Source organism: Notolabrus celidotus, chromosome 8 (genome assembly GCF_009762535.1).
Source record: "Notolabrus celidotus isolate fNotCel1 chromosome 8, fNotCel1.pri, whole genome shotgun sequence".
Classification (NCBI taxonomy): Eukaryota; Metazoa; Chordata; class Actinopteri; order Labriformes; family Labridae; genus Notolabrus; species Notolabrus celidotus.
Window position 1 is genome coordinate 20,254,009 of NC_048279.1, and position 14,946 is coordinate 20,268,954.

A 14,946-nucleotide genomic window follows, 5' to 3' on the forward strand; every position below is an offset into this window, starting at 1 on the left:
GCTCCCGCCAGCGATTGGCCTCAACACAGAGTTTCAGAAACAGATGGGTGACGTCATGGATCCTACGTCCATATTTTATACAGTCAATGGTTTAACTGCACCAAGCTACCATCTGTTCGTTACATCTATCATCTGTGCTTGTTTACATTCGAGTAGTTGAAAACTCTAGCATTGAGGCTGTGTTAACCGGAGCTACAGCCTTGGCTAGTGATGGTGGCTAAGATGCAATATATGACCGACATGTGAATGAAACTTTAATTTGACTGACTATTAAGTCTGATGCCAACTAGCAAGGTTGACTTTATTTTGTTGTTTAGTTGACCAAACATACACATTCCTAGCACTCCTAGAGAACATTACACAACTGTTCTCACAATCTGAGTATGTTGACGTGAAAATGGTTGAGTTCCCCTTTTCCTTCTGAGGGTATACTTATGAAGCTCCCATTGATTTTAAGAACAACTGTTGAAACCCATTTTTCAATGATGGTTAATGAGGACAATACCAAACCGTTAAGCAGCAACTCTTCACAAGCTGTAACGCCCCTAATGATTTTTTGTGAGCATAAGCAAGTAGGTGTATGTGAATGATCTAGTCATGTGTACTTACAGTATGCTCTTGTGTTTTATAATGCGTATTGTGGTCCCTGAAGACCTTCTGTAAACAACAAACTGGCCTCTATGTCAAAAAAACTAATCCCTGTTGACCAAAGGTGTTCTCACGAAATGTCAAACTTAATCCTTTCCCCCTTTTCCCAGTACCATACTCTGTCTATTACACACACACACACACACACACACACACACACGCGCGCGCACACACACACACACAAACACACACACACACACACACACACACACACACACACACACACACACACACACACACACACACACACACACACAGGTTTCTGTTTGACCTTCACAAGCCAAGTTTTCTTTAATCAGGTATTTCCCCAGTGTGTGTGTGTGTGTGCTTGTGCTGCTGCATGTGTTTGTGGCGGGCAGTACACAGCCTGTTTGTGTTCTCTTCCTGTACAGAATTGCATGACCAGTTCTCAAAGAGCTAATCACATGGGAGGCAAGAAAAGAGGGAGGGAGAGATTGCCATGGAAACCAGGTGGAGCATGCTGCTTCAAGAGCATGAGGCCGAGCGCAGGCAGAGTTCATGTTGTGGGTCACTGGGTTGATGGACTGGTCAGTGGACACAACTGGGAAACAGTGTTAACAGTGATGATGGCTGTGTGTGGTTAGCTGCTGAATGTAGAAATGATCGAGCACAGTTGTACACACACTGTGCGTTCGATCGGCATCATGGGAGCAGCGCAGTCAGTCATCAGTCTAGGTGAATGTGATGACTGAGAGCCGACAGGAGATGGGATGAGGGAGGATTGATGGTGGGAGAAAAGAAAGAGGCTAACCAAAGTCCAGGGAGGGCAGGATTGACAAAAGGGAGGCCGGTTGTACAAATGTTTGATGAGGAGGAAAAACAATCCACAAACACTGAGTTGGACTGTTACGCTGGTTGACCTCCTACTGAGCATTGATTGCTCTGTTGTTCGCATCCTTCCTCTAGCAGGAACAAAAACATCCATCCTCTCCTTCCTCAGCAGACCTCTAGCTGCTGTCATTTATCTCTTCCTTTTCCGCCAACAGATGCTGTAAAGCCAGACCAAGCTCCGTCTGGCAGAGCAAACATGCTCAAGTAATGAATGTAAACACTCAGTGATTCTTATTTGCTGTTTACTCTCTTTTACAAACTGCCTCTAAAACTGATTCTCTGACCTGTTTGTTGATATATTTTCATGCTAAATGCAGCCAAGTGGCAGCCTTGAATCTTGGTGTACTGTGAATAATACATTTTATCTCAGGAATCACACAACAGATCTGATCTGAACAGAGAAGCAGCCTGCACGCTCGGGTACTTTTGAATACCTTGAACGTTAGGTACAATTACCAGATGCCCTCTTCACTGTATGTTATATATACTCTGACCTACAGTATCTCACAAAAGTGAGTACACCCCTCACATTTCTGCACATATTTAATTCTATTGTTTAATGGGACAGCACCGCAGAAATGACACTTTGATATAATGTAAAGTAGTCAGTGTACAGCTTGTATAAGAGTGTAAATTTACTGTCCCCTCAAAATAACTCAACACACAGCCATTAATTGTCTAAACAACCAGCAACAAAAGTGAGTACACCATTATTTTCCAGCACTGCCTTAACCCTCTTGGTCATGGAGTTCACCAGAGCTTCACAGGTTGCCACTGGAATCCTTTTCCACTCCTCCATGATGACATCACGGAGCTGGTGGATTTTAGAGACCTTGCGCTCCTCCACCTTCTGTTTGAGGATGCCCTACAGATGCTCAACGGGGTTTAGGTCTGGAAACATGCTTGGCTACTCCATCACCTTCACCCTCAGCTTCTTTAGCAAGGCAGTGGCTGTCTTGGAGGTGTGTTTGGGGTTGTTATCATGTTGGAATACTGCCCTGCGGCCCAGTTTTTGAAGGGAGGGGATCATGCTCTGCTTCAGTATGTCACAGTACATGTTGGCATTCATGGTTCCCTCAATGAACTGTAGCTCCCCAGTGCCGGCAGCACTCATGCAGACCCAGACCATGACACTCCCACCACCATGCTTGACTCTAGGCAACACACACTTGTCTTTGTACTCCTCACCTGGGCACCGCCACACACGCTTGACACTGTCTGAACCAAATAAGCTTATCTTGGTCTTATCAGACCACAAGACATGGTTCCAGTAATCCATGTCCTTAGTCTGCTTGTCTTTAGCAAATTGTTTGCAGGCTTTCTTGTGCATCAACTTTTGAAGAAATGTGAAGGGTGTACTCACTTTTGTGAGATACTGTAAGTGATGTCAGTCTTAATATATTGACGTAATTTGAAAGCACAAAGAAGCACCTGTAGTGTAACTATGTTGAATCAGGTAGCACCATCAAAACAAGATCACTGGTAAGAAATAAAATTGTACAGGTCCATTGTGTCTTAAGAAAATAAACTCCAGGTTTTTTAAACAAAAAAATGTGTCACAGCAACGTGTTCTAACTTGTGCTGCTCCAAACAAGTCCTGGTGTAATTATCCTCACTCTGTCACTGATGTGTTATGTTCTGGGTATGATACCATGTGGGGATCATTACTACACTGTTAAAATGCTCCTTAATGTCCTGCATTCTCAGATGTACTTTTAAAACTTTAAAAAACGAATAATGTACAAGCAGTATTTTGTCGTCAAGCATAAAACTCACATACAGATTTTTCAAGAGCTTATAATCGGTAGGATTTGTGTGAAGTGATGCAGGAACCTGTTAGCAGCATTTAGTGTTTGTCTGTAAACATCAGATGCTCCAGGAAGATTTTTATACTCAATATGTTCTATCTGCAGGCTTGTTTTCTGCCAGATAATGAGCCCCGATATATATCCGTCTCTGCTGTCAGCCTGTTATATAAGCCACCTTCCTCCTGTCTGTGACCACTGGGCCATTTCAATTCAGCTGCTGAATATTTAGAGTCAAGATGTTTGCTCAATGTGCTGCTGCTGTGAAGACTTCACAGATTCCTCAAGGGATTGGTGAAACAATCAAAAATAAATGCAAATGCTTTATGAAGACTGGGTGGGAGAAGCAAATTGCTTTTTTGAAGGGTCTTTCTTCAGCTAATTGCTTCTTTCCCTCATGTTCCTTTTCCTCAATGCCCACATCTTCATTCCATTATGACACATTGATTTTATTTTCCTGTCTTTTGTCTCTATCCTCAGTTTGTCGCCCATCCTAACTGTCAACAGCAGCTGCTTACTATCTGGTACGAGAACCTGCCTGGTCTGAGGCAGCAGTCTGTCGGTGTGAAGTGTTGGACAGTGTTGGGGGTCACTGTGGGTCTGCCCTTCCTGGCCATCTCCTATTGGATAATGCCATGTAGCAAGGTATGATTACATATGCACGCACACACAGACAAGTTAAGGCAGTACGATTGTGGTACAAAACATGATTGACAGTAAGCATGTGACTTCAGGTTAACTCTGGGTCTTATTTCTACAAAGTTGTTTTTTTTTACCAGGGCATGGTAACTTCTGTAACCAGAGCAGAAATGGTTGATATCAAGTTTTCTTATACAGTCCAGCTTGCCAACAGTAGAGTCTCTTTTCTGTTGTTTTCAGGCAGACACTGCTCAGTGTGATTCATTGGCTGAGGGTTGATGAATAATTGTCTTGCTACAATTTCCCTTAACAGGACTGGAGTAAAAAAGGTCTGAACAACATGACCTGCTATTACTTGCATCCTGCATATCACAAAACAATCATATAGACCTCAGCTCTCTGGGGATTCTCTCAACTTTGTAGAGCCAAATTATTCAAGCATGCATTTGACTGTTTGAAAATATTGATAATTGTCCAAAACAAGAACCAGGGGGTCAAGTGCCAATGACTTTTAACACCACCATTACAATCCTGTAGTGACTTCATAGAGCAAAATACCACTGAGAGCCTGAGGTAGGGCCTAGTATACTGTCTGACATAATAAAGCCAAAAAATCCCTGATATCCCCAAATTACACTTAACTTTTTATTAAATAAAAAGGATGATCAACTCATGATAAAGTACCTAAAACTGATGATTAAAGTGATAACGTTGATCATCCTCTCTCTCCAACACCAAACAAAAGGTAACAGGTGGCTTAAATGAATAGAATATCCCCAGCCCTAACATATGACCTACCATTTAGCTAATCACCATGAACACACTGTATACCATATCATAATCCAGGGGTTCCCAAAGTGTGGGTCAGGAGCCCCTGGGGGGTCGTGAGACACAAATTGGGGGTTGCGAGATATCTTCCAGAATGTTTTCTTTTAAGTTATCTATAAATAGTACATTTTACCCATTATAGTAAAGAATATTGCCAAAAATAGTTGCTCAACTTGAAATAAAACCTTGAAAATAGAAAATGTAATGAGTTTTCTGCCTTTCTTTTTGCCAGATGACTCCTAAGTTTAGGGTTAGTGAACAGTTCATTATTAAAAGCATCAGTAGCAGTAGGTTAATTCATAACGGCACAGGAAACACAGCAACATGCTCAGTTAGGTAGGCTAATTTTCTGCAGACCAGCTAAATGAAGCCACATTAGATCACTTTGAGGGACAGTGGGGTCGTGAGTCTTTGGCGCCTATATTTTGGGGGTCATGGGCTGAAAAGTTTGGGAACCCCTGTCATAAACAAGCAAAACAGAAAATAACACCACAAAATATACAAACAATAACCTACCCTAAATCTCAGAAAATAGATACCTTTCAAATAATTAATGGCTCCTATAAATCCTTTCACACCCTTTTGATACTTCAGGGTTAGAAATGATGTCACGCTACTTGGCCGGCCATCTTAGTCTTAAATCTATGTTAAAGTTTGCATCTGTGTTTTACACTTTCTCACCCTCAAACCTTTGTGACTCATTACAATCAATCTAAGTCATTGCTCGAGAAAACATAACTTTGGGGTTGACTGTCACTGTCACTGAAACTCAACCAGCTGTCAATGTTGAAGACAAAATGTGTGACTGACAGAAAAAATCCCAGGCTTGGACAAAAACATCACAGATTTCTTTTTGTAAATTACTGTATAATCATCATTTTATAACAAGGCCCAGAGGCAATTTATCACAGGCTGTTAATACTCCATCAAGCAAATTATAATCTGTAAAGTGACACAATATGACACACATGTACATATTCACACACACACACACACACACACACACACACACACACACACACTACATACATACAAAAATACTCACACTGAGCTGAGTGCAGATCTACTCATCAACCTGAATAATCCTCTACCTCAGCGTGTGTGTGTGTGTGTGTGTGTGTGTGTGTGTGCGTGTGCGTGTGCGTGTGTCTGTATGTGTGTACGTGGGTTAAAAAAACATTTTTGATTACCTTCAAGTGGGTTGTGTCAGGTGTGACTATTGAATTAGTAATTTTGTACCCAGAGAGCAGGGGAGCTGGAGCACATGAGAGAGAAGTGACATTGAGAGCGTCTCCACCAGAGAGACATGAATTTAATCATGTGACGAGAGCTGCTTCTGATCTCATTGTGTCAGAAAATAGCAGTGAATGTTAATGTGTCTTTGCATCTCTACATGTCCCTTCATGTCTGTACAATCATACAAATACTAACCAAACTGACAAGATAACAGAGTCAAAACTATTATTTATACAATATTATTGTTATTATTAAAGTTACAGTTGTTACTATTATTACTATTACAATTTTAAAGGACCAGTTCAAAACTTGACAAAAGTTATTTCAGATTTAAAAAGCTGAATTACAGGGTTGATGGTGGCCTAGCGGTCAATGCACGTATAGAGGCTATATTCTTCGTCACAGAGGTCGCTGGTTCGACTCCCGGCCGGTGGACCATTTGCTGCATGTCTTCCCCCACTCTCTACTCCCCACGTTTCCTGTCTCTCTTCAGCTTTCCTATCAATAAAGGCAAAAAAAAGCCTAAAAATATATCTTGGAAAAAAAAAAAGCCGAATTACAAATCAAACTGTGACTGGAAACAAAATTAATGTTTATTCATGCATCATGTATGCATGATGCATGCTCATGGCTGCTCAACAGTGACATAAAGGTATATTAAATGGATTTGATAATGATGAGATGATGGAAACAAAGAAGAAGAAAAAAACCTCACACCACATTTTTCTGTGTGGGGATGTTCAGATCAGCTTTTTGGCCCCTGATCCGATTTCTTGTAGTTGAGTATCTGCCTATTTTTATTTATTTATTCACTTAACTAAAATACCTAAAGTAAACACAATAACTAAATACGTATTCAGCTTTTTCCATTAAACTTAGTCCAGCTAGCTTTGCTGTAAAAAATGATACATAATCTGTTTTATATGATCTGCTTAATGAGATCCGAGAAACAAGTGTGCATGCAAGAAACCCCGCTTCAACCTAAATTGCTCAGATACACTCTGATCCATTAGTTAAGGCTTGGACTGGGACCTCCCTACTTGTGTGTCTTCCTTCACCTGAGGCTTATCTTGTAATTTTGTTCTGCTCATCTCACAGTCTGCTCATCTCTTATTGCTCATAATATTCTCCATTCTCACACTGCCGCTACAAATTATTACAAGAACCCTCAAAGCAAACCACATTTCTTATCAGCAGGGAGTGATAAAGGAGATATTAAAATTTCTGTAGCTCATGAGTTAGTATTAAGCCATCAAAGAGACATGCTCGGAGGCTGATGAAAAACAGATGCCTATTTGATATTGAACGACTCTTATTGAGTGAAAGGAGTGAGAAATGATGAAACATGCTGATAATGAGGTGGCACGCATTGAAAGGTGCAAAATAGGAAAAGCTTTAGTCTTTCCCAGTGACAGAAAACAGATGTTATAAAGTATTTGTAGGAAATTGCCGGTGAAAGACTGCTGAGTTCATTTTTCATACAGCAAGCTACATGGTTCAGTCAAGCAATCACTCAGCTGCTCTTTCTCATCAGACCTCTACGGCTTGGATCAATTTGTTGCATCTTGTTATTTAGGAACTATACCTTAACTAATTAGTGAAATGGGAAGGAAGCAAGGGAATAAGGAACCCAAATAAAAGTAGTAAACTAGAGTGTTTCATTCATACATTCTGTAGTCAAGTATGTGATTATAATAATGTGTCCTGGTGAAGGGGGTTGTGTGTGTGTTTGAGTTACAGAGAGAGTAGCAACAGTAAGAACAGAGGCTCAGTATTGTCCACACATGTGGGGATCCCTATAATTTACTGTCATCAAACACAAAGTGCTCCTATTATCTACAGCGTGACAGAAGGTGTTTCCTGGTATCAAGATAAGTAATTACTCTGAGTGGATGCCTGTCTGCACACATCACACATCAGATATGATCCACCCAGGTGAAAAAGTGTTAGTAAATGATAAAGGAAAGAGCAGCTCCTTTCCCTTTTAAATCACACCTTTTTTTTGCTAATTGCCTCTGTCCTGAAATAGGAACAAAGATCAGCCCTTGTCACCACCACACCAATAAAAAAAGAAACCATCCATGTCAGCAGTCCTCACACAGCAGTCATCCATATCTGTGATGACTATCTTGATTCAGCCGGAGGGCTTAAACGGATCATTATTATTGTGGTGAAAGATAGGATAAATAAATGAGTCTCGACCATCCTAGTGGCAGGAGGAGTTTCATAGGAGGCTTGCAGGGTTAAGATTAACCAGACAACCCTTTCCCTCGTGGTCTAATCATTTGTGTGGTAAGAGGACAGCTACTGCATCCAATGTGTCATTGTGCATGCAGAGAGTAGAGATATCCTGTGAGTAGTTAATATTGAACGCAGCAGGTTTAGAGAGAGGCAAACGTTGAAACCACAAAGACGGGGTTGGAGGTGTGTGTGTGTGTCTCGTTCACCACCATGTTGCATCATATTTTCCCCATGTGTTGCATTTTCACAAATAACCGTTTACTATGTAGTTAATCTGTCATTAAGTGGCTGTGAAAGTGATCGGGGGTTTAGCACATCAGTGAGTTACAACAGCTGCTGTTTGCTTGCTGAAATGGTTGTGTAGTGGTGCTTTTCTGATTTTATCTCTGAGGAACAGAATCTCTGAAAAAATGTACAAACTCAAAGTTATCTAAAACAGATGTTTTGGGTTTTTTTTTTACTTGTTTGTAGTAGTTTTTTAACAAGCCAAGTGATTTAAGATAAGATAACATGATCAAACATATTCATGACAGAATGAAGTGGGTGTGTCAGAAAACAAGGGCAACACATTTTAGGCTAGGACCAGTATGGAGATGTTTTTTTAAGCTGTTCCCTGTTTCCTGTATTTCACAGATCAATAGGTGGCAGGATTGCACACAAAACTGCACCATTGCCGTGGCAATGGATGAGGAGTAAATAATGATGGCTTCAGAATGCTCTGCAAATGACTGTTGAGAAAGGATTACGCAATAGCTGAATAATTCATATGAGCAAATTAAAAACTAAATATGAATAAAGTTTCATTTTATTTTAGAGTTCATCTCTTCATGACACTTTTAAAGCCACACTAACTGTTATCGTTGCATCGGATGAAATGAAAGTGTGCAGTTTCAAAGGTGATAAACCCTGAGCTCATTCAATGGGAAAAGTTCTGACAGCTCCCTGCCCAACTCTAAAACACAGACAGATAAAGATAACCATTAATTCATAGCCTCAGTGGATCTATTTGGTGTTATAAGGAACAGGTGGAGGCAAAAAAAGAGCTATAAAACCCATGGTATTAAGCTGTTCATAGAGGAGTTGGTTAGGAGACCTTCTAGTGCAAATCTCGCTCTGTGTATTAAAATCGTTATACAGGAAACCATCTGCAACAAGTTCATTAGATTTACTTATGAGCTGATTATGTGTTTGTACCATTTTAACAGCTCGTTGTGCTCCAACCTAATGTCCGAGTTTTATCTCCAACCTTCAGAAACCATTTGTTCCTTATAAGTATTCAAACATCACAGGTTCACCAAGGAACAGATGTAATTATCAGAATCAGAAACAGAATCAGCAGAATAGTTATAACCTGACTGTTCTTACTTCCAGCTGGGTCAGATCCTGAGGAGCCCCTTCATGAAGTTCGTGGCTCATGCAGTCTCCTTCACTATCTTCTTGGGTCTGCTGGTGGTCAATGCTTCGGACCGCTTCGAGGGAGTCAAGAACCTGCCCAACGAGACCATCACAGACCACCCCAGACAGGTGTTCAGAGTCAAAACCACCCAGTTCTCCTGGACGGAGATGTTGATCATGAAGTGGGTCCTTGGTGAGTCATCTATTGGTCCATTATTTGCCCTCTTTGTCGCCTTCTTAAAACCTTCAGTCCATATGATGATGTTGTAGTTTTTTTAAGTATGCACAGTACAACTCAATTTAAAATGCTAATGAAGGTAAGATAGTCCCTGTCAAAGCAGATAAAGAAGTCCCATACAAGAGTCAAGGAAGAAACTTTCCTGGTGGATGTTCTTTCTGACTGACTTATTTACAACCCAAACCTCCCCAGAAAAAAAGAAGCTGAACTATTTTTCCAAACTTTGGTATGAGGCACAATTTAAAAAGAAAGTATGCAGCAACATACCAACCAAGTGGATGAAAGCAAAGGTGTACACCATAAACAACTCTTCCTCTTTTATCCTCCAATTCAATCAAATTGAAGTTTCCCGGTTGGAAACTGGAGGGACATATGGAGGTTCACTTTAGAGCTGGTTGCTGAGGAAAGATTAGAGGGCAGGGTGGAGAGAAGAGAGATGAAGAAGCAGTTGAAGGAGCCAGATGAAAGTAAAGGGAGGGGGGGAGAGAAGAAGACAGGCTTGAGAAGGCAAGGGAAAAGACAGGGATGACAGGAAAACATAGACCAACTCAACAGATAAATAGCCCATGGCAATATCTGTCAGACCTCAGCTGCTTCCCATCTGCTGATGTTCCTCTTTCTTTCTACACTCACTGAAACACACACACACACAGACACACACATATGATAGGGTGAGTGGTTTCTGTATGTTGGTGCACATATGGTTCTGCTTTTATTTGTTTACGTGTAATGGCGCCATTCTTTTCCCAGGCATGGTAATTTTTGGGCAGCAGGTGCTTGTGTGTGTTTTCCCTCGGTGTGTTTTCCCCATGAGTGTGTGTGTAGTGAGTGATGGCCTGGGTAGAGCAGGGTAATTGTAATTCCAGCCGCATGCTTTGAAGGCCCAGTAATTGTTATAGAGATGATACTGATCAGGGTTCCCTTTTCAGTAAGCAATTTTCGGCTCCAAATGGAGAATGACAGAGTGGTTGTGTGGGAGGAATCAGGCTTTCCACTGACTGTGTGTGTTTTTGTGCACCTGAGCTCTAAATGGAGATGTTTGAGTGGTCGGGTTTAAGTTATTAGCTTTGTTGTAGACATCTGTTGTTTGGGCATATCCGTGCATGCAGAAACTTTTTTTCTGTTTGAGCGTCTGATAGAGCCTCTTCAACTTTGTGCAGCTGTGTTATCCATCTTGTCATTATGTATTCATCCATGTGTGTGCCATCCTTCCTCAGGTATGATCTGGTCAGAGTGTAAGGAGATCTGGAGCGATGGTCCCAGAGAGTACATCATGCATCTGTGGAACGTTCTGGACTTTGGCATGTTGTCCATCTTTGTGGCGTCTTTCACGGCACGCTTCATGGCCTTCCTCAAGGCGACCAAAGCCCAACAGTATGTTGACATGCATGTACCCGACGAAGACCTCAGCAACGCATCCCTGCCTGAGGAAGTCGCTTACTTCACATACGGTGAGCAAAATTCAGATATACTGTAAGAAATTAATGTTTTCCTGATTTCTATTCACATTTCTTTAAGTTTACTGATTCTTAAAACATTATTTGGCTGTTTATGCACAAAATATTTCAACGATAAGGTAGTCTTATATGAGTTTATGTATGCTTACCCTCATCTTTGTTGTCTTAGCCTCTGTTGACGGTATCTATCCACTTCCTTTAATAATTTGTCTCTTTCTGCAGCACAATTTTGCAAAAAACTGTTTAACTTCTTATCTACCAGACAGCTTTCCCCATAAAAGGCCAATTTGACAACACAAGATAAAATGTAAACACTTTCACAAGGTGCTTGAATCAGTCTGTTACCCCAATCACTGATAAGGTAGCAAATCAGATGAATATTTGTATAGAAATGTCAGGATTAACTCAAACCCTGAGCGGGGGCACCAGAAGGTGAGAGTGGATTTGTTGTCTGGAAAAAAGTTGAATTTCTGAATGTCGATCCTCAAGTGCCTCAAGCACATTCAAACACATTGTCCTGTGTAATCATTGTAAGGATGGCAGGACTCCACATTCAGTGGGTGGAGCCGACATGCTGAACAAAAATCCGTGCTTAGACATTCTGAGTACACATGAAGAGTCTGTGCATGTGATTGACTGTTGTTTTGTACAAGGTGAGAAACCTACAAGATCACGAGGCTCTTATGCTTTCACTCCACATCCTGAAGTCAAACTTCTCTGCAGCTCATTAAAGCACTGCTGTAGGTTAGACTGGACTGTATTGTGGCCTACCAAGGGAACCTTCATCAGTGCTGTCATCTGGTGGTGTGAGTCTGACATGACACATGAGGATGAGATAAAGATGATGGTATACTGGAGGTTGTGTCGTCTTTCTTAGAGTTACTCATATACTTCTATGTCCTCACTGAACAGTGCAAACATTGTGCATGATACATACTCATGAAGTCACGCTTTTAATTAAAACAATGGTCAATTCCCTTTATATGTTTTCATTGCTGTCCAACAGTCTCATTCTCATTTTCTTCCCTCCTTCTTTCCCTCTATCCCTCCATAATCTAATGACATGCTCAATCCTTCTTACTGCTATACGTTCTCCTTCTTCAAAGCCAAGATTATACTCTTTAGAGCATTCAGATCCTTCTATAACCACAAGTTTGCTCTGAGACGAACAGCTCTGAGCATAACATCTAGCCAAAGAAGTATTCAATACCACACAATGTTCAACAATGCAATATGAAAAAAATGTGATATTGAACAACCCTCTGATACATTTTAAGTCTGATCTCAATACATTTTAGAATCCTCAGTCCATATGCTGCTGTGCAAGATCATTAGCTGATTTAAAGGTCATTACATTTAAATTTTCCTTGCATACTTAATGCAGCAGAATTTATTAAGTGAGAAAATATCAGGATGAAATCTGAAGTAGAGGCCTCTTTAATTTTCCAAACGGCCAACTAACCAGTTACCCTGAGACTCAAACACTTTCCCTCAGGTTTGACTCTGCAGAAGCTCATTTAGATGAAACATTGGTAGCTTACTCAACCACTCTCTTTTTTTTTCTTCCTCTCCTCCAGCCAGGAACAAGTGGCGCCCTCAGACCCCCAGATCATCTCAGAGGGTCTGTACGCTATTGCTGTGGTGCTCAGTTTCTCTCGCATCGCCTACATCCTTCCAGCCAATGAGAGCTTGGCCCTCTGCAGATCTCTCTGGGGCGTACGGTCAAAGATATCTTCAAGTTCATGGTCATCTTCATCATGGTGTTTGTGGCCTTCATGATTGGCATGTTCAACCTGTACTCGTACTACCTGGGAGCCAAGTACAATCCTGCCTTCACCACGTGAGTAATACCTGGCAGCAGAAGTGTTTTTCTTCAGATGTGTGACACTGTGAGTAGCTGGTGGTTATGTCTTAGCATTTGTTAAGAGGTAAGTAAAGTTTACATATGCAGGGCCTTGAAAAGAGCAAGGTCACAAGCCTCACAAGAGTAAAACTGTTTAAATAAGCAGCCATAAAAACAGCCAAATGAAAGCAAGCAATAAATCATAATCATGCATAATTACAAACACTACACGGCAGGAGGCAAAGTGAAGGACAGATTAAATAAATTCGTTTTAAGATGCCTGTAAAAAGCTACAACAGAGAGTGAAGCTTAAAAACATTTAGGAAGGGTACTCCACATTTTCAGGATGAGCCCCTTAAAAGCTCAATCATCTTCTGTGTCACATATGATTGTGTGTGACATCTACATGTCTGTACAAGCCCATTATAGCTAATTAATTGCCCTGCTCTGACCGTTTGATACCGGTATTGACTGTAAAAAAGAAATAGAACTCACATCAGAAGTATCTGATTTGGGTCCCATGTGACTGCTAAACTAAGCCATTGAAGGCGTAAATCCTGGGGATGATCTCAATCGGCACATGTCCTCTTTGATGAGGCTGTTTGCTGGGTTCATTAAATCCTCTGTGCTTTATCAGTGGCAGGGATCGAACTCTAATCTTCCCTCCGGTGTATAACAGCAATCAGGCTGTTTGATTGTGTTTAATTGGAGAATGGTGAATGGGATGAACCTAACCATAAATCTATAACAGACACTGTAGAGTAATAGTTTGGTCTCGTAGGGTTAACAAAGTTATGTGAAGCAGAGAGATCCACACTTCTGCCTCCCATAAAAACTACTACTTACTAAACACAAAGTAAACATTTGTGGCAGGTGGAGGTGAGAGATACCGATGACAGATTCTGTCTGGGCAAAAGCATCAATAGTGTTAAAATCTAAATGCCTCGCGTTTGATAAATAACCTTGATTTGGCATGCAGTTAAGAATGGGGCAAAAAAATCTCAGGCCTATTGATTCCTTCAGATCCTTTTGGTTCTGGATCAATTCGGATGTGAAAGTGCTGAGAGCGAGAGGAGCTTTGGGAGATGTCTTGACAGTGTCTCAGAAGTTTTTGATGTCAGTCGAAACTATTTGTTAAAGTTTCTCGGAGTCAAAAGAGCTTTACCCATCATTTAATAAAATATCAGGGTGCAGAAAGAAACGTGATGTCATCACATTTGTTTGCATATTCAGTACTCTCGTAACTCCACAGTAAACCTTAATGAGTAGGTTCAGTTCATCTTAACACTAGAACACTATCGCTAAAATTAGAAACACCATCACTAACGCGAGGTGTTTTTTACCTGATATAACATACCCAATAAAAAGTACTTGTCATCAAAATATATCAAATATTACCATACATGACAAATTAGAGTCGTGTTCTTTTATTCTAAGCTGTGCCATGTCTAACAAAATGAAAAAAATGTATCATGGGGGAACATATATAAAAATGCTCCAAAATTACTGAAAATTTGGAATTCTCGACCAAAAATTTCTAAAACAAAAAATAATGAGACTGGAAACTTGGTGTTCAGTCCATCCATTCCTGGGACATTTGAGACTTCCCTGGTGAAGGCACAGTCTCCTTGACACACAAAAAGCTGCAGGAAAGAGAAACAAAAAACGGTGAAAATCACCCGAACACGTGCCTGTAGGAAAAAGCGGGTTTTGGAGAAGGGAAACACCCACGCCTTAAAAGACTTCAAAGACGATGCTGAAGCT

At 40.8% G+C, this 14,946-nt stretch overlaps 1 protein-coding gene across 1 annotated transcript in view; it reads left to right on the plus strand.

Annotated features, from left to right (window-relative positions):
• The window catches only part of LOC117816905 (short transient receptor potential channel 7-like), an 87,794-nt gene that overhangs the window by 48,407 nt on the left and 24,441 nt on the right, over nt 1-14,946 (plus strand). The window contains 6 exon segments of the mRNA XM_034689287.1: nt 3,786-3,950; nt 9,621-9,837; nt 11,100-11,333; nt 12,917-12,928; nt 12,931-13,026; nt 13,029-13,179. Coding sequence (XP_034545178.1) covers nt 3,786-3,950; nt 9,621-9,837; nt 11,100-11,333; nt 12,917-12,928; nt 12,931-13,026; nt 13,029-13,179 — 875 coding nt within the window.